The sequence below is a fragment of the Zea mays genome, chromosome 8, assembly GCF_902167145.1.
Source record: "Zea mays cultivar B73 chromosome 8, Zm-B73-REFERENCE-NAM-5.0, whole genome shotgun sequence".
NCBI classification, from domain to species: domain Eukaryota; kingdom Viridiplantae; phylum Streptophyta; class Magnoliopsida; order Poales; family Poaceae; genus Zea; species Zea mays.
In genome coordinates, this window is record NC_050103.1 from 173982925 (window position 1) to 174004804 (window position 21880).

A 21880-nucleotide genomic window follows, 5' to 3' on the forward strand; every position below is an offset into this window, starting at 1 on the left:
GTGGCAGGCAGCTGGGGCGGCCGGGTGGGTGATGAGGCCGTGAGGGCGAGTGGACAACGGGGTTCAGCTTTTTCTGACCAGCTTTTCCGAGAATTTAGCTGTGGGAAGAATCTAAGTATCATTAGGATTACGTGTGGAGAAAGATAAAATTATCCATAAGACTCAGAATCTATAAAGTGACAGATTACTACTATTGCGACGACTCAACCGATTATATGTTTATGTTGATTTTGAATAGTTTTTACCCAAACGAATTTTATAGAAGCTGACTGAAAAGCTGAGTGTTTGGCTGTTCACGGCAGCTTCTCGTGACCAGAAGCTGCGAAAAGCCGAAACAAAACGGGGCCAACGATTGATGAAGCAACTGTGCCGCGTCCGCGTCCCGTCATAAATATCTGCTACAAGCCCACAATCACGAACATTTCGGAGCAGGACCCATTTCTCAGGCCCAGTACTTTTCTAGGGGCAGGCATCGTTGTTCAGTTTCTTCTCCATTATGGTTGATGATTGTTGAACTGAAAGACTTTGTAGGTTCTTTTAAATTAGATGGAGAAATACAGCAAATCCCAAGATGCTGTATTTGAAAGTAACGCCCATTACAATGCTACGGCACAATAAATGAATGAAATTGTTGGTGCAGCCGACCGAGAGCAAGGCGGGGCTGTGCAGCGTGACCGGAGGCCGTCTATCAGTGAACAGATAAACAGAGAAAGCGGCCACGGTTGAGAGTTGAGAGGCCACGAACCCCACCAAGATTCCACAAAACTCCATCACCAGATCCAGAACCCACTTCCACTTCCTCTCTCGTGTTTTCATTTTAGGCCAGAATAAACTCCAGCCACTTCGGCATGCGCCGGGAATTTGATTCTTCTGCCTAAAATAGTCACGCTACCTTCCACCTCCCCCTACTACTCTGACTCTCCCTCGTCTTCTTCGCTACCAAGATGATGGCGGAGGCGTGGACGCCGGTGCTGTTGCCGGCGACGGCGCCCTGCTTCTGGCAGCAGGACACGCACTCGGTTTTGTGGCGGAGAGGAGACGCGTGGACGGCGGAGGAGAACAAGCTGTTCGAGAAGGCGCTGGCGCAGATCGACCGGAACGCGCCGGACAGGTGGGAGAAGGTGGCGGCGGTGCTGCCCTGGAAGACGGTCGACGACGTGAGGAGCCACTACCACGCCCTCGAGAAGGACGTGGGCGTCATCGAGGCCGGCGGGCTCGTGCCGTTCCCGCGCTACAGCGGCTCGGTCCCGCCGCCGTCCGGGTTCGCCCTCGAGGACTGGGGCGGCGGCGACCGCGGGTTCAGGCGCGCGCGCGGCTCGGAGGAGATGCAGGAGCGGAAGAAGGGTGTCCCCTGGACGGAGGAGGAGCACAAGTAAGTAGGCAACAGTCCCACCAGCACCCCGTCGCCGCCGTGCTGGGACGACGACGGGGTCGGGTCGGGGTCGATGGATGGGTCGGGTCCGCTCGCCTTCTTTTCCCGCTGAAAATGGCGAGTTTGGTTTCGTCTCTCACAGGCTTTTCTTGATGGGGCTGAGGAAGTACGGGAGAGGGGACTGGAGGAACATCTCGCGCAAGTACGTGACGACCCGGACGCCGACGCAGGTGGCCAGCCACGCGCAGAAGTACTTCATCCGGCTCAGCTCCGGCGGCAAGGACAAGCGGCGGTCCAGCATCCACGACATCACCACCGTCAACCTCCCAGGCGACGCCCCGCGCTCGTCGCCGCCCGCGGCCACCACCAACCCCTCCGCCGGCGCCCTGGTGGTGGACGTGAAGCCCTTCGTGTGACGAGGATGAAGAGTGGCACAGCCTCGTCGTCCAGCTGCCAGCTCGCGGCAGCTCCGAGCGACTGCGTTCATCGAGAACAAGACGCCATGGGCGGCAATGCGGCATCCGTTTCAGTTCAGTGTACATAATTCGGCAAGTACAGAGCCCAACAACTTCCACGTAAAAGGTACTGAATAATAAAGCATTCGATGAAGCCTCTTCCAGTGTCACGTACGGCCGGGGTCGGAAGATTTCTGTGCCGGCTTGTTAATGTATTTTTTGGTGTGCAATGTCTCCGGCCACCAGATCGGGTAACGCTTGTAGTGTGTGATGCTTGCTCTTGCAGGGTCTCGCGAGGTTTTTGTCCGCCAGCCATTGCTGCTTGCCGTACGTCGCTGTAGAAGAAACCTGAAACACGGCCAGCCACGATCACATGTGATGCGTTTAGGGTTTAGTCACTTTAGTGTGTGATGCTTGCTTGCTCTTGCAGGGTCTCGCAGTAGTAGGCACTGAGTTGGACGTCCACCGAGGAAGAAGGTATCATATGAAATCTATAAACAATACTAAAATAAAATAAGATATCGGGCCTGCTCCCCAGTCCCCCCATAGCATACTGAAATCTGACGATTGTCCCCCGTTTCGTTTTAATCGCGCTCGCCTCTGTTGCGTTAGCAGATCATGGCGTGCCCTGCCCTGCCCTGCCTCGGCTGCCTGAGCTGGCCCCAGCCACACACCGAGGGCCAGAGCCAGGCTGCTCCGGCCGCAACTTGCCGCGCGGCGGGGCCCCGTGAGCACAAGGGCACACGAAAGATTCACATGCGAATCCAACGCGACGTCGTCGGGCTGGGGTGGGTTTGTGCTTTCTCTTTCACCACCCAACCCGCTTTCCGGTTCCCGGGAGACGGCAACGGTAGCCACCAACCCTTCCTATGACACGAGCACTTGCACTCGCGTTGAGGTGCGCTGCTACGGGTGACGCTTTGCGCCCCGCTCCGGCGACTTTCGCTCGTGCCAGGTGAAAGCCCGCCCCCGGCCGGCATCGGCGTTGCTAGCAGTGCTGCTCCGCTCCGGTCTTTACGCTGCCATTGCGCGCGGGTGAAAGTGGTGGCAAAGCGGCGAGGGCCGTGGTCCGTGGAGCTTTTGGGCGTCATGTCCACTTTAATATCTTCAGCATCTTATTCATATCTATACCTATATTTAAACTCTATTTTAAAACAATACAGTATATATTACATATCATTAAAAAACAATGCATATAAATAAAATTTAGATAATTTGCTGGAGTCGGTCTTGTATAGCCCTTTACCTCAGGCAGTAAAATGTTCAGATTCGGCAAACGGGCACGGGCTATATAATCGTGGAAATAGAGGCGCAGCGCAGGGCACTGTTTCCGCCGAGGCCCTTTTCTGGCGCCGGACCACCGCACCATGGCGTCCCTTGTCGCGAGCCGATATGAAAAGTTTGTGGTTTTATTATTTTTTTTTCTTTTTCTTTTTTACCTAGAGCGCACTACGGCACTAGAGAGCTAGAGCATCCTTTTTTCACACCGCTATATCTGAGGAAGTGGTGCGTGTACCTGCTGCGCACCAATTTTGGTATAGCAGCTGGAGCATCTTTAACAGGTACTACAACGAACTCTGAACTTCCAGTCTTCCACCATGGTATGGCATGCATGCTTTCCCTTTTCCATGGTTGACTTTGTTAGCATTCTGTTGTATAGCGTAGCCAAGGTTGTTAGCATCTATGCTAGATTAACTCCTAGATTAGCTCCTAGACGGTTTTAGTTTTGTATCTATCCTGTGCACATGCTATCTATATAAAGAAACAAAGCAAGCACCGAGGTGCTGTGCCACCAATTATATTCTTCCTATTGCATTGTTCAACTTGGTAATCAGAGCATTCGATCCATTTTTTTTCCCCCACCCCGCCCATCGTCCATCGCTGCTCCAGTATTTATGGCTCTCACCAATTCCACCTTCCCAGGCACCATTGCCTCCTCCTCCCCGAGCCTATCTCTTTCTTCCCTTGGTCACGCCATCACCGTGCGTTTGACTCGGGAGAATTTTTTCCTTTGGAAAGCCCAAGCTTCCCCGGTGCTGCGTGCTCATCAGCTTTTCGGCTATGTGGATGGTTCCATCAAGGCTCCGTCCGAGTTCATCACTACCGGATCTGGTGCTGAAGCACGTCAGGTCCCGAATCCTGCGTATTTGCTTTGGTATACTCAGGATCAGCTTGTTCTGAGCACTCTTGTCTCCTCCATGAGTGAAGACATGCTGGGCCAGATGACACAGTACAAGACCGCCGTCGATCTCTGGACGGCTCTGCATGAGATGCTTTCTTCTCATAATCGTGCACAGATTATGCAAGTTCGCTATCAACTCTCCAATACCAAGAAGACGTCGGACATGACTGCTTCTGCTTATTTTCAGCGGATGAAGAGTTATGCCGACACCATGGCATCTCTGGGTTATCCGCTGAATGATGAAGAGATTCTTGGTTACATGCTCGCTGGCCTTGGTGCCGAGTTCGAGCCTCTTGTTGCTGCTATAACTGCCCGTGATGATCCCATAAGTCTCACCAGTTTTTTTTCCCAGCTCCTCAGTGCAGAAGTGCGTCTCTGTCGGCATGCTCCGACCACTGAAATCCTGTCCTCCGCCAACACTGCAACTCGTCAGCCATTTACTCGTGGAGGCAGCCGTGGAGGACCTTTCCGTGGGCGTAACCAGGGTCGTGGCCGCGGTGGCCCTGGTCGCGGCCATTCTCATGGTGGCGTCAAACCCACCTGCCAGGTGTGCGGCAAATATGGTCACGATGCGCTGCGTTGCTATCAGCGTTTCAATCATGCTTTTCAGCCTGAAGATTCTCGCAGCCGCTCTGCCAATTCTGCAAACACTGGTGCATACAACATTGACACAGACTGGCTTCTAGATAGCGGGGCCAATGATCATTTGACAAGTGATCTTGATCGCCTAACCACACACGAGCGTTTTTCTGGGAAAGACACTGTTCAGGTTGCCAACGGTTCAGGTTTGTCAATTTCTCATTTTGGTCAATCCTTGCTACCCGGCTCCTCTCGTCCTCTCTATCTTCGTAATGTTCTCCATGTTCCTGGTTTAAGCAACCATCTTTTATCTGCTCACCGATTAGCTTCTGATAACAATGTTTTCATTGAGCTTCATCCAAATTTTTTCTGTGTGAAGGATCGGGTAACTCAGAAAACGCTCCTTCGAGGTAAAAGTCATAATGGGCTTTATCCGGTGCCATGCTCCCCACATTCGGCGTCCCCCCCAAGTCGATTAGGCCTTACTGCTGTCATGGCGTCCACAGATCTCTGGCATCAGCGGCTTGGGCATCCCTCGTTTAGTATTGTGTCTTCAGTTCTTAGGTCCAATAAACTAGCATGTGCACCTAGTCAGTCGTCTTCAGTTTGTGATTCGTGTCAGCGTGCCAAAATTCATCAGTTACCTTTTTATAAATCCAATCATGTTTCATCCTCTCCACTAGAACTTGTTCACTCCGATGTATGGGGTCCTGCTATCACCTCTGTCGGTGGTTTTAAATATTATGTGAGTTTTTTAGATGATTATAGTCGATACACCTGGATCTATCTCCTTAAACGCAAATCTGATGTTGAACATGCCTTCCATCTATTTCAGAAACATGTTGAGCGCTTGCTCAATGCAAAAATACGTATCTTCCAATCCGACTGGGGAGGCGAGTATCAACGTCTCTCTCGTCATCTTGCCTCCACCGGCATTCAGCATAGAGTCACTTGTCCTCATACTTCCCAACAAAATGGTATTGCTGAACGTAAATATCGCCATATAGTCGAAACTGGTCTTGCTCTTCTTGCCCACTCCTCTCTACCGGTCAAATTTTGGGATGAGGCTTTCATTACTGCTTGTTATTTAATCAATCGTATGCCCACACGTACACTTCATAATTCCACTCCCTTAGAACTTATATTCCATGAAAAACCTGAATATTCTCTTCTTCGTGTTTTTGGTTGTGCCTGCTGGCCTAACCTCCGTCCATATAACAATCACAAGCTATCCTTCCGCTCCAAGCAATGCGTTTTTCTCGGCTATAGTTCTATGCACAAGGGCTACAAATGTTTAGATCGTTCTAATGGACGCATCTATATTTCTCGTGATGTTGTTTTTGATGAACATCTGTTTCCTTTCGCATCTTCTAATCCTTCTTGTGAGCCGGATGCTTATGTTGATCATATGAGAAATTATAGACCTGAATTATTGGCTTCTAATCTGTCTGTCGAGTGTTCTCCTGTGTCTGTTTCAGATGCATCGTCTTCGGATTCTTCAAATCACGCATCGGCGCCCTCATCTCGATTGGATATAATTCCAGCTGCAGTATGCACTCCAATACGATCAGATACTGATCATAATTCCTTGCCATCTGCTGCTTTGCCGATCACATCCTCAGACATGTGCACAGCTGCGTGCCCATCGCATAACCATCCAACATTAACCAGCCCACCAGCTGCTACTTCTTCCAGCCCGCCAGATGCTACTTCTCCACTGCCAGCTGCTACTTCGCCCAGCCCGCCAGCTGCTACTTCTCCACTGCCAGCTGCTACTTCTCCACCATCTATGCTGCGCATGCATGAGGACACGAACACAAATCCTGCTGAAACCTATCCAGCAGCCGTACATGCACCTCATGTGCACTCGCCTGACGCGTTGTCTGCTGATGCGCTTCCGCCTGCTACCGAGTCTGCTGCCGGCCCTACAGACTTGGTTATTTCTACCACGGCTCCAACTTCGACCATTGTCACTCGCCTTCGAAACAACATCAGCAAGCCTCTGCTGCATACCGATGGAACTATTCGGTATAATCCATCAAGTCGAAGTTTTGGCTTATCTGCTGTTCCTATGAATTATCATCATGCTCTAGCCAACGAAAAATGGCGCCTTGCCATGGATGCTGAGTATACTGCACTGATGCAAAATGGTACATGGTCCCTGGTTCCCAAGCCATCTGGACACAACATCATTAGTTGCAAATGGGTTTTTCGCATAAAGGAACACGCTGATGGCTCCGTGGATAAATACAAAGCTCGTCTTGTTGCTCGGGGATTCACTCAACAGCACGGCATTGATTACTTTGAGACGTTTAGTCCAGTCGTAAAAATGTCTACTGTCCGGCTTGTGCTCTCTATTGCCATATCTCGTCAATGGGATATCCGTCAACTTGATATTAGCAATGCTTTTCTTCATGGTGTTCTTAATGAGGATGTGTATATGCATCAGCCCCCGGGGTTTCAAGATCCTTCAAAACCTGGTTTTGTCTGCAAGCTTCATAAAGCTATATATGGGCTTAAACAGTCTCCTCGTGCATGGTACTCTCGTCTTAGTGATCGTCTCTGCCAGCTTGGTTTTGTTCCTTCGGTTGCTGACACTTCTCTCTTCACCTTTCATCAAGGCGCAGTTATCATGTATTTATTGGTTTATGTTGATGATATAATTATTGTTAGCTCTTCACCGTCCATCACTCAGCTTCTCTTGCAGCAGCTTTCAGTGACTTTTCCAGTCAAGGATCTTGGCCCTCTTCATTTTTTTCTCGGCATTGAAGTGGCTTCCAATTCCGGGGGTATGACACTCACTCAGCAGAAATATGCCCGTGATATTCTTCGTCGCGCTGACATGGAGAATTGCAAGTCAGTCCCGACTCCCTTATGCGTTACTGACAAGCTTTCTCGACATCATGGCAACAAGCTAGGTGACAAAGACGCTTTTGTTTACCGCAGTATAGTTGGGGCTCTTCAGTATCTTACTCTCACTCGACCTGATTTATCTTTTGCGGTAAATAAAGTATGTCAGTTTCTCGCTCAGCCAGCCGATATTCATTGGGAAGCTGTAAAACGCATTCTTCGATTTGTAAAAGGAACACTTCATACTGGATTATATCTCCGAAAGACTGGTTCTACTTTATTGAGTATCTTTACAGATGCGGATTGGGCTGGTTGTATTGATGACCGACGTTCTACTGGGGGTTTTGCTATTTTCTTTGGTTCCAATCTTATATCCTGGAGCGCTCGCAAGCAACCTACAGTATCTCGTTCATCCACTGAGGCTGAATATAAAGCACTAGCTAATGGCACTGCTGAAGCTATCTGGATACAATCTTTGCTCAAAGAACTTCGTATTATGCAGCCACGTCCTCCTGTTCTTTGGTGTGATAATTTGGGAGCCACATACTTAAGCGCCAATCCTGTTTTTCATGGTCGAATAAAGCATGTTGAGGTGGATTTTCATTTTGTTAGGGAGAAAGTGGCTCTTGGAGCATTGCAGGTCCGGCTTATATCATCTGGAGATCAGATCGCTGATATATTTACTAAGCCTGCAACCAAACAGATGTTGGAGCGCAGTCGTTTCAATCTTAACCTTGTGTCCACCGGTTAAGATTGCAGGGGGATGTTAGCATTCTGTTGTATAGCGTAGCCAAGGTTGTTAGCATCTATGCTAGATTAACTCCTAGATTAGCTCCTAGACGGTTTTAGTTTTGTATCTATCCTGTGCACATGCTATCTATATAAAGAAACAAAGCAAGCACCGAGGTGCTGTGCCACCAATTATATTCTTCCTATTGCATTGTTCAACTGACTTGTCCGCCTCCCAACCACTGATCCAATAAATACACTAAGCAACGCAACAACAAAAAAGCTAAATAAATATATCGACTTTGTTGGTCTCTTCCTCTTCACTCGCAACCCTACGCTAGCTGTAATAGCGTTGAAAGGAATCCAACAAATCAGCACATCGCTTGAATGCCCACCATGGAATTTACAGCACCATCAGGAAGGAAGGGGCTTGGGCTGTGCTGTCAAGGTTCCCCCGCCTTTGCATTGCGAGCAGGATAGACAAGTCCAGAGTTTTATAGAGTTTCAGCAAGCTCACAAAGTCACAACCAACCAGAGTAGTTTTATTGCTCCAACTTGTCTCTCACCAGAGAAGTTAGTTTTATTACTCAGCACCTCCTTAGACTGGCGCGGTTGCCATCCCTTCGACAAAGATGCCACTGAAATCGTCACCTCCAAAGCCGCTGATGATTCCAATAGCGCTCTGATGTGAAAAACCAGACTGCAATATGCATCAGATCGAGACAAATATTTGCAGTAGTTGCAAGTCTGATAGTTCGGTTATCTTCATGTCTTCTCCCCTCTTGCCTAAGTACTCAGCGTCGGAGCCATTATGGGCCAGACAATAGCTTGTTAGGCCTCGTTTGTGTTGTGGGCTGGTTAGGTCTCCGCATCCTTCGAGACGAAGATAGTAAATTCCACCATATTCGAGTTGAAATGGATAATTATTTATAGTTATTTATTTGTATCCGTACTCATTGACAACTAGGGAGTAAACCACTTACACCATTTTGTCTTAAACTTAAAGACAATAAAGAAGCGCTTAGATGGATGAAAACAAATTAAAAATTCCCGATGGTTAGGATTGGAACGAGCTATCAACATAAATACATAGAAAATTATAATCGATACGACTAATCGATCGTCACTGTTATATTTCTGCACTACATCGACTAGGATGATTACTTCGACCAACATTATGTCTACTCTAGAGTATAATTCTTATTTCACTAGTTTCAACTATTTTTGTCTTTACTTTACTCATATTAAACATATTAGATCCACATGTGCACCTTTCTATATATATTGTTACTGCCTTACTGGTTGTTCAATATCAATTTACATGCGCTGCGTGAAAATAAAAAGAAACAAAAAATAACTATCACAGCCTTATCCAACAGCGCTGTCGGCTGTCGCCTTGTGGGCGCGGTGGCCACAGAGATGACAGATCCCCGGCCACTCGGCGACGGCTCCATTCCGCTGTCCACCGAGACCACGTAGGGGCTCCAAGTGGCAAGTGAGGGACGCACCCATCCGTTTCATTGTGACTGTCGTCGTCTTCCCGGGGCTGGACCAGCTGGACTGATGCTTTCGAGGATGACAAAACGTAGTTTTCAGCTCATCTGTTGTGCATGCAATGCACCTGTGAGGTCCATTATTTCAACCCAAACTAGCAAAAAGCCATTTCTGATATTTACAGTGGAAGCAACAGAATACAATTCCGGGGAGAAGAAAGCACAGCATAACTTAGTATACATCCTCCTAGGACTAGATACCAGTACAAGCAACACCGCAACTTATTATTGCACTACACTACACCTCCGCTACAGTACGTCGGCACTACAGTTCATTACGGTACACAAGCAGCTGGTAGTAACAGTAACCACACTCGGACACCTTGCCGTATCTACAGTCACGCGGGATGCAAAGTAACCAGCCACCGCGGACAGTCCGGCCTCCTTCCAGCGAGGGAATAGTACGCGAGAACCTGAGCATGGGTGTCGACACAAGGCTGTCCATCCGCCATCACCCGACACGCGCTCTCGGGACGGGGAGGCACGAACTCGATGTTCCAGTACGGCCTGGCCATGAGCATGAGGTCCCGGCCCGTCTGAGAGGCCCTGTACCCCTGCACCCATACGTACCTCAGCGAGGGCATCTGGAGCACGGCCACCGCCAGGGCCCGCTCGCTGAAGCAGCAGCCCCTCAGCTCCAGCTTCCGCAGGTTGGCGCACCCCATCGCGAACCGGATCAGCCCGTTGTCCGATTCGCCGACGTTGCCGAGCAGCATGTACTGGATGTTCCCGCTGTACTGTCCGACGTAGCCGAGGCCTGCATCCGAGAGCCCTCCCGGTCTCAGGTACAAGGCGAACCGCCGAAGCTTGGTACAGCTCCTCAGTAGAGCTCGGACACCGTTGTCCAGCGGCAGATCCGTTATTTTGTTCTGCTTGTCGAGTAGGACGAGCCGGAAGTCGTACATGTTCTTGCAGAAGGTGCCGATGGACTCCAGCGCCCCGTTTGTGATGTCGGATACGTATGCCGCTATGTACTCCAGTTCCCGGCAGCCGACAGCTACGGCTGTCAGGCCTATCTGAGAGACTCCTCCCTGCTCTTCTTGGCCGGGGTCATCGTCCCCCCTCTCGATTCTCAGCCTTCGTAGCTTCTTGCATGTATCGGCAACAACTTCCAGTCCTCTATCCCCAATCACATTCCTCACCTGTCGAGAGCATGTATCTTGTCAGATAACACTAGATAGTCACTTATTTTAGACGGATAACTGATATTAAAGCTACAAAAAAGTTACCTCGAGAACCAGTAGGTTGGGGCATTTAGCGATAAGCTGACAGTGATCTTCAGTGGTGAGGAAAGTGTACTGCAGGTCCAGTTTCTTAAGCGACGCAGAATACGGAAAGATAACGGGCATCTCGTTTTTACCCATGAAGGTAAGACCCCCCAAGAAGCATAGCCTAGGTGGGAGCTTGACCTTTTCGTACTTGGTGTACTCTCCGACTTCGAAAAAAGCGCCTCCAGCGAATTCTTGCAGTGCCTTGGAGGTTTGGAGAAAACCAATCAAATCCGAAAGATCGCAGTCACTCATCTTCAGAGAAATCAATGATTTACAGTTCCTTGCAAGAAGCTCCAGATCGGCAGGCTCCACTTTGAGTTCTGTCATGTAGAAGTTCAGTGTCACCAGAACAGAATTGTTGACGGCGAGTTCATGGAGCCATTCGCTCCCTTCATCGGCAATTATACATTCTTCCAGGAACAAAGTTCTCAGAGATCTGTCAAGATGATTTATAGCATGTTACTGTTGTTCTCCTCTTAATGAAAGACGTGCTAAGTCGCGTCCACGAAAACAAAACACATGTTTCTGTCGTGATATCATGCAGTTAGAATGATAAATTCACTGTGCATCAGTAAATAACACATTAAAAAAAAGACCTGCTAAAGAAACTAGAGCAAATTTTTTCGTGAGGAAAAATGACTTGCAATTGCAACAGAGCATCCACCATGGTTTCTTGCCTCCAGTATCAAAAAGGAAAGTAGCTTCAGCATACAAAAGTAATACTAATAAACATTTGAGATGGAGACATATGTATCAAACACAGAACTTCCATGACCATCTATTATTAAACTTCCTTAGTCAACTGATTCAGGAACATCGTTAAAGAATTCCAAGTAAGAAATAGAAAAAATCAAACCATCTGGAAGACTTTTGGGAAGAAGAAAGGGAAAAGATGCTGCCTGAAATACAAGACTTGGTAACATATGAAATGTGTTCATGATTGAATTGGTTGATAACTGAAATCAACAACATGCAAAGCTGCAACAGAATTTTGGTCAAAAATATGTTTCATTGGGGACAGAGCTGTCCGGTTCAATCCCAATCAAGGTGGCACATAAGTGCTCCTAACTTCCCGGGAGTGTTTAGATCACCTGCCATTTTGACGACACCTCAAACAGCCTGCTCATACGAAATTGTTGTACTAAGAACTGGGGACTCCTCACAGCATGGCCAAATACTATTGAGATGGAAACAAAAAAAAAACACTGGACTAACGATCAAACCAGCAGTATTATGGATGTCATCCATTTATACTCAAGAAAATTCTTTCATGTTATGACCTATGATCGCATCAGAGCTTGCCCATGCCAATTTCACAGAAGGGAGGGAAGGAATTCAGAAGCAGGCGAGCTGCATCTTGCCCATATTAGAACTGTGACTACTTATATAAACTGACACACGGCCCAAGCTTATCTGTTACTGCTCCGTTTTAGGGGGTGTTTGGTTTCTAGGGACTAATGTTTAGTCCTTACATTTTATTCCATTTTAGTTCCAAAATTGCTAAATATAGAAACTAAAATTTTATTTTAATTTCTATATTTAGCAATTTATAGACTAAAAAGGAATAAAATGAAGGGACTAAAGTCTATAGAAACCAAACACCGCCTTAGTAACATCTCCGCCGGATCAATCATGATTCCTCGAGGAGGGGGAAAAGATCAAGTACTCAAGTGCGCAACTACCAGCTTACTTTCCCAGCACACCGTAATGGGAAAGCAGGCTGGACAAACACGGTGTAGCAGATCAGCGGATGAAAGACGAGGAACAGAGATACGGGTATTACCTGCAGGAGCGGGCGACGAGGCGGAGGGCGTCCGTTGAGAAGCCGGAGCACTTGTCGAGCTTGAGCACCTGTAGCATGTGGCCGCGCGCGCGGACGAGCACGGCGATGTCCTCGTCGGTGACGGTCATGCGGCGCAGGTGGAGCGCCTTGAGGCAGTCGAGCGGCGCGGCGAGCTCGGCGACCCAGGGCGCCGCGTAGGCGCCGAAGTCTTCGGGGATGAGCCCGTACATGGCGGCGCGGGGCCTCCCCTTGAGCGCGAGCGACTCGAGCCGCCGGAACCTGGCGAGCAGCCGCGCGGGCTCCACGGCGTAGCAGAAGCCGACGGTGACGTGCTTGCGCGAGAGCGCGTCGATGCGGTGCCAGCGGCGGCACACGAGCGAGGCCGCCTCCCGGTCGCGCGGGTCGTCCACGTAGCCGAGCACGAGGTGCAGCGCCTCCTCGGGGACGCCGCCGCAGCCGAAGCTGAGCGAGCGGCTCAGCCGGCGCGGCTCCGGCACCTCGCCGCCCATCGGGTCGGGGTCGGAGAGTGAATCGGCTACCGCGCGGGGCCGGCTCGCCGGAGATCTAGGCCGAGCGTGGGCATGGAGATTTTTGCTGTCCCCTGCCGCTGTGATTTTTGCAAAGGGTGAGGGATGAGGGACGGGGATTAGAGAGCCAGCAAGCGTTTACTCCGTTCCTGCGCCGATCAGGATCAGCTGGTGGTGCCGCGCCACGTAAGCACCCGGGTGGCGGAGGTGAGGTGTGATAAATGGCGTCGCCCGCCGGGCGCAGCCACAAGCAGCTAAAAAGGCATTTTGTCTGGTCCCCTGTCTGTGTTAAGAGAGTCGATTATGTTATGCCTAGCAAGGACTGACTTGTTTTTATGTGAATCTAAAAGGTTATTTGGATTCATATAACCAATAGCGACCAGTTAAAAACTAGCTGAGTGTTCATTTAGATCTTTTAACTAATGGATTTAGGTAATACGGTATCTTACATGTAATCCAGATGGATGGATACAAACAGTCAAACAGACACTAATTAGACGCGTTGCGAGGTATTAGGGTTCAAAACATGACCCATTCCAAATTTACCAGCAAGATAAAAGCATATAGAGGAGAGGTGTGTGGTAATGTGAAGCTTGGAAAAGACAATGAAAAAAACAATTGGTAACGGCTAATTATATATTTATATGGTATGATGTCTAGCACAGACGTTGGATTTGGTCCGCAATATACAATTAGTAGATAAATCTGTCTTGTCTTCTGCTGATTTGCGTTGTGTACCATAATGCTGTCAACGGATCCCTTCGTTGCCTTGTCTTTGGTTGAGACTTGTTCTATATATATCTAGTTGCCTGATCATCCAAGTTTAATTTAGAGGTGTCCTTTTCGGTAGACCACCATTGCTAAGAATGACAATACAAAATTTGGAGGAGACCAGTCTACAAGCTATGAGATGACAACATCGATCATTGAACTTGTACCAGCATCTATACAGTTGTTCAATATAGTAGCATAATATAGCGTGATAAATCTATTGCTAAGTATTCAGATGGCTGCCTAACTTGTCCACTAGAACTTCACTCCAAGTTGGGAAATAAATGTGAGGCTAATCTAGCATACTCTTCGCCCCCCCCCCCCCCCCCTATGATTTTGTCTTGTTTCTGCTGTGATACTTCAATTCAATAACAGGTCCCACTTGGAATGTCAGAATTGAAAGCCAACCCATTAATCATAATTTACGAATAGATTCATTAAGCTAAAATGGTTGCATATGCAATATACATGTATGCTACTCTTGACCACATAATACTTTTATACTGCACTGCTGCTACACACATGAATAAGCTAAAGAACATGGTATACATTGCGGAGCAAAAATAGAGTATAGAAATAATCTATTTCTGCCTCCCACCTCATAAATTTAAGGTTACAACAATTCCTTCGTCCTAAATCATAGCACATTTTGATATTTCTAGATTCATAGCTGAAACATATATATCTATGTGCATAACAAAAGTTATAAATATATGTAGAAAAGCTGAAACATTTTATAATTTACAACATATGGAGTATTTGGAATTTTGGATCCATAGAGCTAAATAGGCATTTGCTGATAATTAGCTCCTTGGATACAAAAAGATATAGGTAATTGTTAGGTATACCTAACTAACAACTATTTTACTAATTGGATCAAACTATCTAATAGCAGTTAATATTAACTATGTACTATTAATAACGATGGATCTAGACATGCTCTTAAGGGCTTCTTTGGTATGCAGGAATTTCGGAGGAATCGTATAGGAGTTTTACATTAATCAGTTTATTTTTCACAAGAAAAACGCAGGAGACGAAAAAAAATCCTCCGTTTCAAAGGAGCCCTAAGTCTGGTCTATATCTAAACTTTGAAAAGTTTTCAGAAATCAAATTTCCAAATAGCTTAGAACTTGTTTGGATGCATTAGGTAATAAGGGTCCGTTTGGTTAGGCTGTGGCTGTGAAAAAAGATGATACGTGGGTTCTGAGCTGTGGAAAAGCTGTTGTGGGCTATGAGCTGTTAAAAAGTTAAAAATCGTTTGGTGAAAACCACTAAAAGTCTTTAAAAGTTCTTCAATATTTGTTTTCACAGTTCCATCTGGAAGCCACTAAAAGCAGATTCAAGGGTGCTTTTAGTTTTGCACTGCGAGAAAGTCGGCTTTTAGAAAAAACTGTTTCGCTTCTTGTATCCATCCCTTTGGTTTGACTTTTGGCTTTTAGGGGGCAAAAAGTCAAACCAAACACACCCTAATAGTTAACTAGCTAGCGAACTATTAGTTGGTTTTGTCTAACTAGTTGTCATTTAGTTGACAATTTGCTAGACTAATAGCTTGATCCAATTGAATCTAAATGAGCTAACTATTACCAGCTAACTGTTAGCTCTACATTAGTCCATATAGTAGATTGTAGTCCATCTGAAACGAAACGAAAAAAAAAATCCAAAAGATCGTGAGTGAATTCACTTTTCTTTTAAGAGAATGGTCCAGCAAGAGCTGGTATACCGCGAAAATCTCATCATCGTAACCAAAAGAAAGCTGAAAAGCTTTACAGTACACAAAATATCTTGTTGCAGCCAGTGCCTGTGGTTTGTTGGAATCGAACCTCGAGGGGCGAGGATCCAATCCACTAGACTAGACGGTGTCACTTCTCAGGTGCACTGCACCAACTAACCCCATCAACAACCTGGTCCTGGTGGTGCTGGTCCCTCCTCTTCTACGAACAACGGCCTTTTGTCGTCAGCATTCACGCAGGCTGACAAGTGGACCAGGCTTCGTTCAGGTGGAAGCCAAGAAACAAGATTAGCACAGCTCCACCTGACCACGGATCAAGTGGAAGACAGGGTATTTTACATTCTTTTTTTTACTACAGTGGCATCTTGTTTCATCGCAATTGGCCAGTTGCGACCGATTCTAAGACACAGGGAAAAAAATTTCCCTGGTTGGTTCTCTGCCCGAACCGAATTAACTTTTGGGAATTCGTTGTTCCTCGTTCGAAATCAAGTCATGATTTGATTGCCAGAGAAGAAGAAAAAAAACTTGGAATATATATATCTCAAGTACCAGCCACAGAATTTACTGGAACGCTATACGCTTCGAGGAGGGCTGGCTTTGTACTAGTTTGTACTGATCGTGCCCCCACATCATGACACATCTTTTTTTTTTCATTCGGTTGTGCAAGCAAACGGAGGAAACAGGAACGGAGATAGACGCGTACATTGTCCATAACTAGCAAGTGGGTCCATTCTAACAAAATATGCACACCGTTGACGTTGTTATAGGTGATCTGCGCAGTTATGTAACATGCCAAGCCCTTTAAGGGTATGTACAGTGGGTGTTTTAAGTGGTGTCTTACAGTGTGTCTACGGGAGTGAATGTAAAAAAACTCAAGACACGTATCTTGACGAAGACACAGTGTCTTAGCTCTATGTTCGAGACAGGAGACTAGCTGATTGGTCACTTTAATTTATTGAATGATCTGATTGGTACAATGAATATCGTAAGACACATGTTTTAGACATGACCACTGTATTATGTTGTGTTTTAGTTGTATCTTGTACTTGGAGTACCGTGCAGCAGTATCTGGGTTGTACATGCCCTAATTTGGTTGTAAAAGGACGGCTATGGCCACAATAAGTACAACGTACTGGTACGAAGTGTTTATTACCCGAATTTCCCGGTTCTAGGAAAGTCCAACATCATCACGAATGTCGAATCATACGCGGTTGCCGCACCGGCGGGTTTTGCCCGTACACGTATATTTACATTATTTGTTGATTGACATTGTGTTTGGGCCATCACTATTACGGAAGAACGTGACAGCCAGGCCTAAATTAGTCCAAGTGACCGCGTTTCGTGAGGAAAATTAATCCAGCTGACCGTTTCGCAGAGAATAAATCCAGCTGGACATTTTCGTGATCGTAATGGTGCGAGTAGTTGTAGTAGTACATCGATCACAGCTATCCTCGTCGCCTGCACTGCAGTCTACGCCTGTACGGAGTATGAGCAGCACCTCAAGCACATGCACAGCACAGCGTCATGCAAAACCCGTACCGTGCTCCCATGCACGTCGCAGTACGTACACCCTGTTTTTAGCTTGTGTTGCGGTCGTGCTGCCCCGTGTTACACTGCATATGCACGCAGACGACGCCCTGGTGGCGCCGACAGCGACGTGTATGGCTGTCCAAATGGGCAGTACTTCCTATCATGTTGCTCGCCCGGCTCGGCTTGCTGGTCGCTTGCCAGTCCCAGGCATCTGCATGTTCGTCTGCTTGCTACTCCTGAATCCTGAGCGGCGCCGGGCCTCAATGAAACCGTGCAGGCCGTTTCTGGTGTCCCGAGCACAGACAGCAGGGGATTCACCTAGAATGTATATGTGATCCCGGCGATTCTGCTGAAGCCTGCAGCAAAAGGATTCGCATCATGTGGGCTGCGTAGTACTGCAGTGCAGAGAGCATCGTTTTGTGATTCCGAGTTTTATAGGATGCGTTTGTTTTTGCGGAACTACGTCAAGGTCAAGATCCTTTTTTAATCGTGCCATCATGTGGGTATAGTATAGATCACTGCGTTGAACAAGGGAGCTCCTGGATCAAAAGCGACAAACAGAGAAAGACCACCCCCAGCAGCAATAATTCAACGTTCGGGTTTCAATTCGTGAGGGAAAAAAACTCAGGCTCGAATGGCAATAAGCGCGAGCTTACCATTTCATTCCATAATAGCATTGGTGAGTGGTGAGATCAAACCAAAAAATTGTGTCATACGACTTTGCGCCTTCAATCATGATCGATCGATATAATTCCTTGGACTTGTACGTGGTCATTCATTACGGCCCAGCTATCTTTCAGTACTTGAGCCCATGATGCCCAACTGCGTCGATTTCGGCCCGACTAATGACTTCGTGACACCTTGTGGGGCTCGATATTTTCGGTGGCTCCAACTGGACAACAAAGTTCCACTTCATGCAAAGTGGGAGTGGCAAGCAAAAGCAAGACGTAATAGTACCTGAGGAAACCCAGCACGCAAGGGCAATTTGGTCTTGTTACGGAACAGAAGGGATATGGTTCCCGGGCTCCGGCGACGACGAGAGGTAGGCAGAAATCGTTTGCCAAATCAACACCAGCAACAGCAAAGCGACTACAGAGAGTAGGAGATGCTTACTCTCCACACCATTCAGTCATGCCCCTCGCTGCGCAGATCCTCTCTGTTCCGGCGTGCTCTGCTAGGCAGGAAGAGATCTTTCATTTCTGCCAGCAGTTCTGAGGATGCCGAATCCGGCACTCCCCCGCCGCTTGGTGGCGACAAACACCAGCAGGAGGTTCTTGCACAGATCGCCATGCTTCAGACGCAGAAGGTGCGCATCACAGACTTCTTGGACGAGCGCTCTGCTTACCTGACCAAGTTCGCCAAGGACGCCGACTCGGAGTTCGACCTGATTGGGCAGAACGCTATGAAAGAACTTGATGCCGTTGGTGACCAGGTGAGCATCTCTTGCCATCAATAGCTATGAACATCTTACTGATACTCACTGTTTGACAAACAACTGCGGTGTCTGACGAGGTAGATACTGGAGAGGCTCGACAGCAAGATGCAAGCCTTCGAGGAGACGGCTGAGGTGCAACGGCAAGAGATAGAAATGAACGATAAGGTGTTAGAGGACTTCGAAGACTGGATCGAAAAGGAGAAAAACGAAGGGATGTTCTTCAAAAGCCTTGGCAAGGTCAAACCTCGGAACAAGATGGAAATAAAGGTGAAAGCCAAGGTGGAAGCACAGAAGGTCAAAGAGATTGCAGAGGAGAGTGCAGGATCAAAAACTCGTATGAACATTTACCTGGGGCTGATGGGGATACTCGGGATTACAATTGCGAATGCCATCTTTGCAACACCAGAGGTGGAGTGGAGGAAGGTTGCTGCTCTGGGTCTGATTTTCATTGGTCTGGTTGCTCAGGTCATCTACGAGCAGGATATCTCACCGCCGGAAGCTGAGAAGACAGAGAAAATAGAAGAATAAAAAAGGAGTTGCAGACATATCGGTAGGGTGGTGTAATCTCACACAGGCAATGTAAACTGTATATGGTAGCATGAATAGATACAAGGTTTAATACTTCAATCGTTCATAACCCAAGAAATTATTTAATACGTAGTTCGGCAAACAAACCACAGGTTTCTCTAACCTGAGATCTGATAGACTCAAGCAGACTTCAAACCTGCTTCAGAGATATGTTTCAGCAATGTTATAGCCAAAACATGGTAACAGTGTTACCTTCTTGACGAGTTAGAAAAATATTGACACAATTTTTATAATCCAAAAAAAAATGTTTAACATGTAGCTTGGCCAATAAACCACAGGTTTCTCTAACCTGAGGTCTGATAAACTCAAGCTGTCTTCAATCTTGCATCAGAGATTTGTTTCAGCAACGTTATAGCCAAAACATAGTAACAGTGTTAAATTCTTGATGCGTTACAAAAATATTGATACATTTTTTTATAATCCAAAAAAAATGTTTGACATGTAGCTTGGCCAATAAACCACAGGTTTCTCTAATCTGAGATCTGATAAACCCAAGATGTCTTCAATCTTGTATCAGAGATATGTTTCAGCAATGTTATAGCCAAAACATGGTAACAGTGTTAAATTCTTGACGAGTTACAAAAATATTGATATGATTTTTTATAATCCAAAAAAATGTTTAACATGTAGCTTGGCCAATAAACCATAGGTTTCTCTAATCTGAGATCTGATAAACACAAGCTGTCTTCAATCTTGTATCAGAGATATGTTTCAGCAATGTTATAGCCAAAACATGGTAACAGTGTTAAATTCTTGACGAGTTACAAAAATATTGATATAATTTTTATAATCCACAAAAATGTTTAACATGTAGCTTGGCCAATAAACCATAGGTTTCTCTAACCTGAGGTCTGATAAACTCAAGTTGTCTTCAATCTTGCATCAGAGATTTGTTTCAGCAACATTATAGCCAAAACATAGTAACAGTATTAAATTCTTGATGCGTTACAAAAATATTGATACATTTTTTTATAATCCAAAAAAAATGTTTGACATGTAGCTTGGCCAATAAACCACAGGTTTCTCTAACCTGAGGTCTGATAAACTCAAGCTGTCTTCAATCTTGCATCAGAGATTTGTTTCAGCAACGTTATAGCCAAAACATAGTAACAGTGTTAAATTCATGATGCGTTACAAAAATATTGATACAATTTTTTATAATCCAAAAAAAATTGTTTAACATGTAGCTTGGCCAATAAACCACAGGTTTCTCTAATCTGAGATCTGATAAACCCAAGCTGTCTTCAATCTTGTATCAGAGATATGTTTCAGCAATGTTATAGCCAAAACATGGTAACAGTATTAAATTCTTGACGAGTTACAAAAATATTGATATAATTTTTATAATCCAAAAAAATGTTTAACATGTAGCTTGGCCAATAAACCATAGGTTTCTCTAACCTGAGGTCTGATAAACTCAAGTTGTCTTCAATCTTGCATCAGAGATTTGTTTCAGCAACATTATAGCCAAAACATAGTAACAGTATTAAATTCTTGATGCGTTACAAAAATACTGATACATTTTTTTTATAATCCAAAAAAATGTTTAACATGTAGCTTGGCCAATAAACCACAGGTTTCTCTAACCTGAGGTCTGATAAACTCAAGCTGTCTTCAATCTTGCATCAGAGATTTGTTTCAGCAACGTTATAGCCAAAACATAGTAACAGTGTTAAATTCATGATGCGTTACAAAAATATTGATACAATTTTTTATAATCCAAAAAAAATTGTTTAACATGTAGCTTGGCCAATAAACCACAGGTTTCTCTAATCTGAGATCTGATAAACCCAAGCTGTCTTCAATCTTGTATCAGAGATATGTTTCAGCAATGTTATAGCCAAAACATGGTAACAGTATTAAATTCTTGACGAGTTACAAAAATATTGATATAATTTTTATAATCCAAAAAAATGTTTAACATGTAGCTTGGCCAATAAACCATAGGTTTCTCTAACCTGAGGTCTGATAAACTCAAGCTGTCTTCAATCTTGCATCAGAGATTTGTTTCAGCAACATTATAGCCAAAACATAGTAACAGTATTAAATTCTTGATGCGTTACAAAAATACTGATACATTTTTTTATAATCCAAAAAAATGTTTAACATGTAGCTTGGCCAATAAACCACAGGTTTCTCTAACCTGAGGTCTGATAAACTCAAGTTGTCTTCAATCTTGCATCAGAGATTTGTTTCAGCAACGTTATAGCCAAAACATAGTAACAGTGTTAAATTCATGATGCGTTACAAAAATATTGATACAATTTTTTTATAATCCAAAAAAAATTGTTTAACATGTAGCTTGGCCAATAAACCACAGGTTTCTCTAATCTGAGATCTGATAAACCCAAGTTGTCTTCAATCTTGTATCAGAGATATGTTTCAGCAATGTTATAGCCAAAACATGGTAACAGTGTTAAATTCTTGACGAGTTACAAAAATATTGATATAATTTTTATAATCCAAAAAAATGTTTAACATGTAGCTTGGCCAATAAACCATAGGTTTCTCTAACCTGAGGTCTGA

At 45.8% G+C, this 21880-nt stretch overlaps 3 protein-coding genes and 1 long non-coding RNA gene across 9 annotated transcripts; 2 read left to right on the forward strand and 2 right to left on the reverse strand.

The window, feature by feature from the left end:
- Positions 1–153: 153 nt before the first annotated feature.
- LOC100279596 (MYB-type transcription factor) lies at positions 154–9515 on the forward strand. Of its 6 annotated transcripts, none has more exons than XR_004851781.1 (3): positions 154–1372; positions 1515–1954; positions 2114–2949. XR_004851781.1 is itself a non-coding variant. In XM_035961418.1 (3 exons), exon 3 carries the CDS (start codon positions 5082–5084, stop codon positions 8187–8189), a length of 3108 nt encoding a protein of 1035 aa, XP_035817311.1. In that variant the 5' UTR covers positions 154–1954; positions 2114–4794; positions 4968–5081; the 3' UTR covers positions 8190–9515. The 6 variants fall into 6 exon arrangements, 5 of the variants coding, with proteins under 5 accessions (XP_035817311.1, XP_035817312.1, XP_035817309.1 ...); XM_035961418.1 differs by adding an exon at positions 4968–9515 and having other exon boundaries at positions 154–1954; positions 2114–4794; XM_035961419.1 differs by adding an exon at positions 4968–5956 and having other exon boundaries at positions 154–1954; positions 2114–4794.
- Positions 9516–9806: 291 nt separating this feature from the next.
- Positions 9807–13518, reverse strand: LOC100382859 (uncharacterized). Its single transcript, NM_001352296.2, has 3 exons — positions 12775–13518; positions 10950–11427; positions 9807–10862 (listed from the first exon to the last, which is right to left on the reverse strand). Exons 1-3 carry the CDS (start codon positions 13281–13283, stop codon positions 10059–10061), a joined length of 1791 nt encoding a protein of 596 aa, NP_001339225.1. The 5' UTR covers positions 13284–13518; the 3' UTR covers positions 9807–10058.
- A 4429-nt stretch (positions 13519–17947) lies between these two features.
- On the reverse strand, positions 17948–18379 carry LOC103636479 (uncharacterized). The gene is made up of 2 exons (XR_558039.2): positions 18289–18379; positions 17948–18223 (listed from the first exon to the last, which is right to left on the reverse strand). It is a non-coding gene; the product is annotated as an uncharacterized lncRNA (long non-coding RNA).
- LOC100501085 (uncharacterized) lies at positions 18302–19391 on the forward strand. Its single transcript, NM_001195909.2, has 2 exons — positions 18302–18763; positions 18848–19391. The coding sequence occupies exons 1-2, from the start codon at positions 18437–18439 to the stop codon at positions 19292–19294; spliced, it is 774 nt and encodes a 257-aa protein (NP_001182838.2). The 5' UTR covers positions 18302–18436; the 3' UTR covers positions 19295–19391.
- Positions 19392–21880: the final 2489 nt, after the last annotated feature.

Coding starts and splice junctions, on each gene's coding strand:
- LOC100279596 (XM_035961416.1), top strand. CDS start 3,723: ATGGCTCTCACCAATTCCACCTTCCCAGGCACCATTGCCTCCTCCTCC.
- LOC100382859 (NM_001352296.2), bottom strand. CDS start 13,283: ATGGGCGGCGAGGTGCCGGAGCCGCGCCGGCTGAGCCGCTCGCTCAGC. Junction 11,428..12,774: donor CTCGTCGCCCGCTCCTGCAG/GTAATACCCGTA, acceptor TCATCTTGACAG/ATCTCTGAGAACTTTGTTCC. Junction 10,863..10,949: donor CCAACCTACTGGTTCTCGAG/GTAACTTTTTTG, acceptor TGCTCTCGACAG/GTGAGGAATGTGATTGGGGA.
- LOC100501085 (NM_001195909.2), top strand. CDS start 18,437: ATGCTTACTCTCCACACCATTCAGTCATGCCCCTCGCTGCGCAGATCC. Junction 18,764..18,847: donor TTGATGCCGTTGGTGACCAG/GTGAGCATCTCT, acceptor CTGACGAGGTAG/ATACTGGAGAGGCTCGACAG.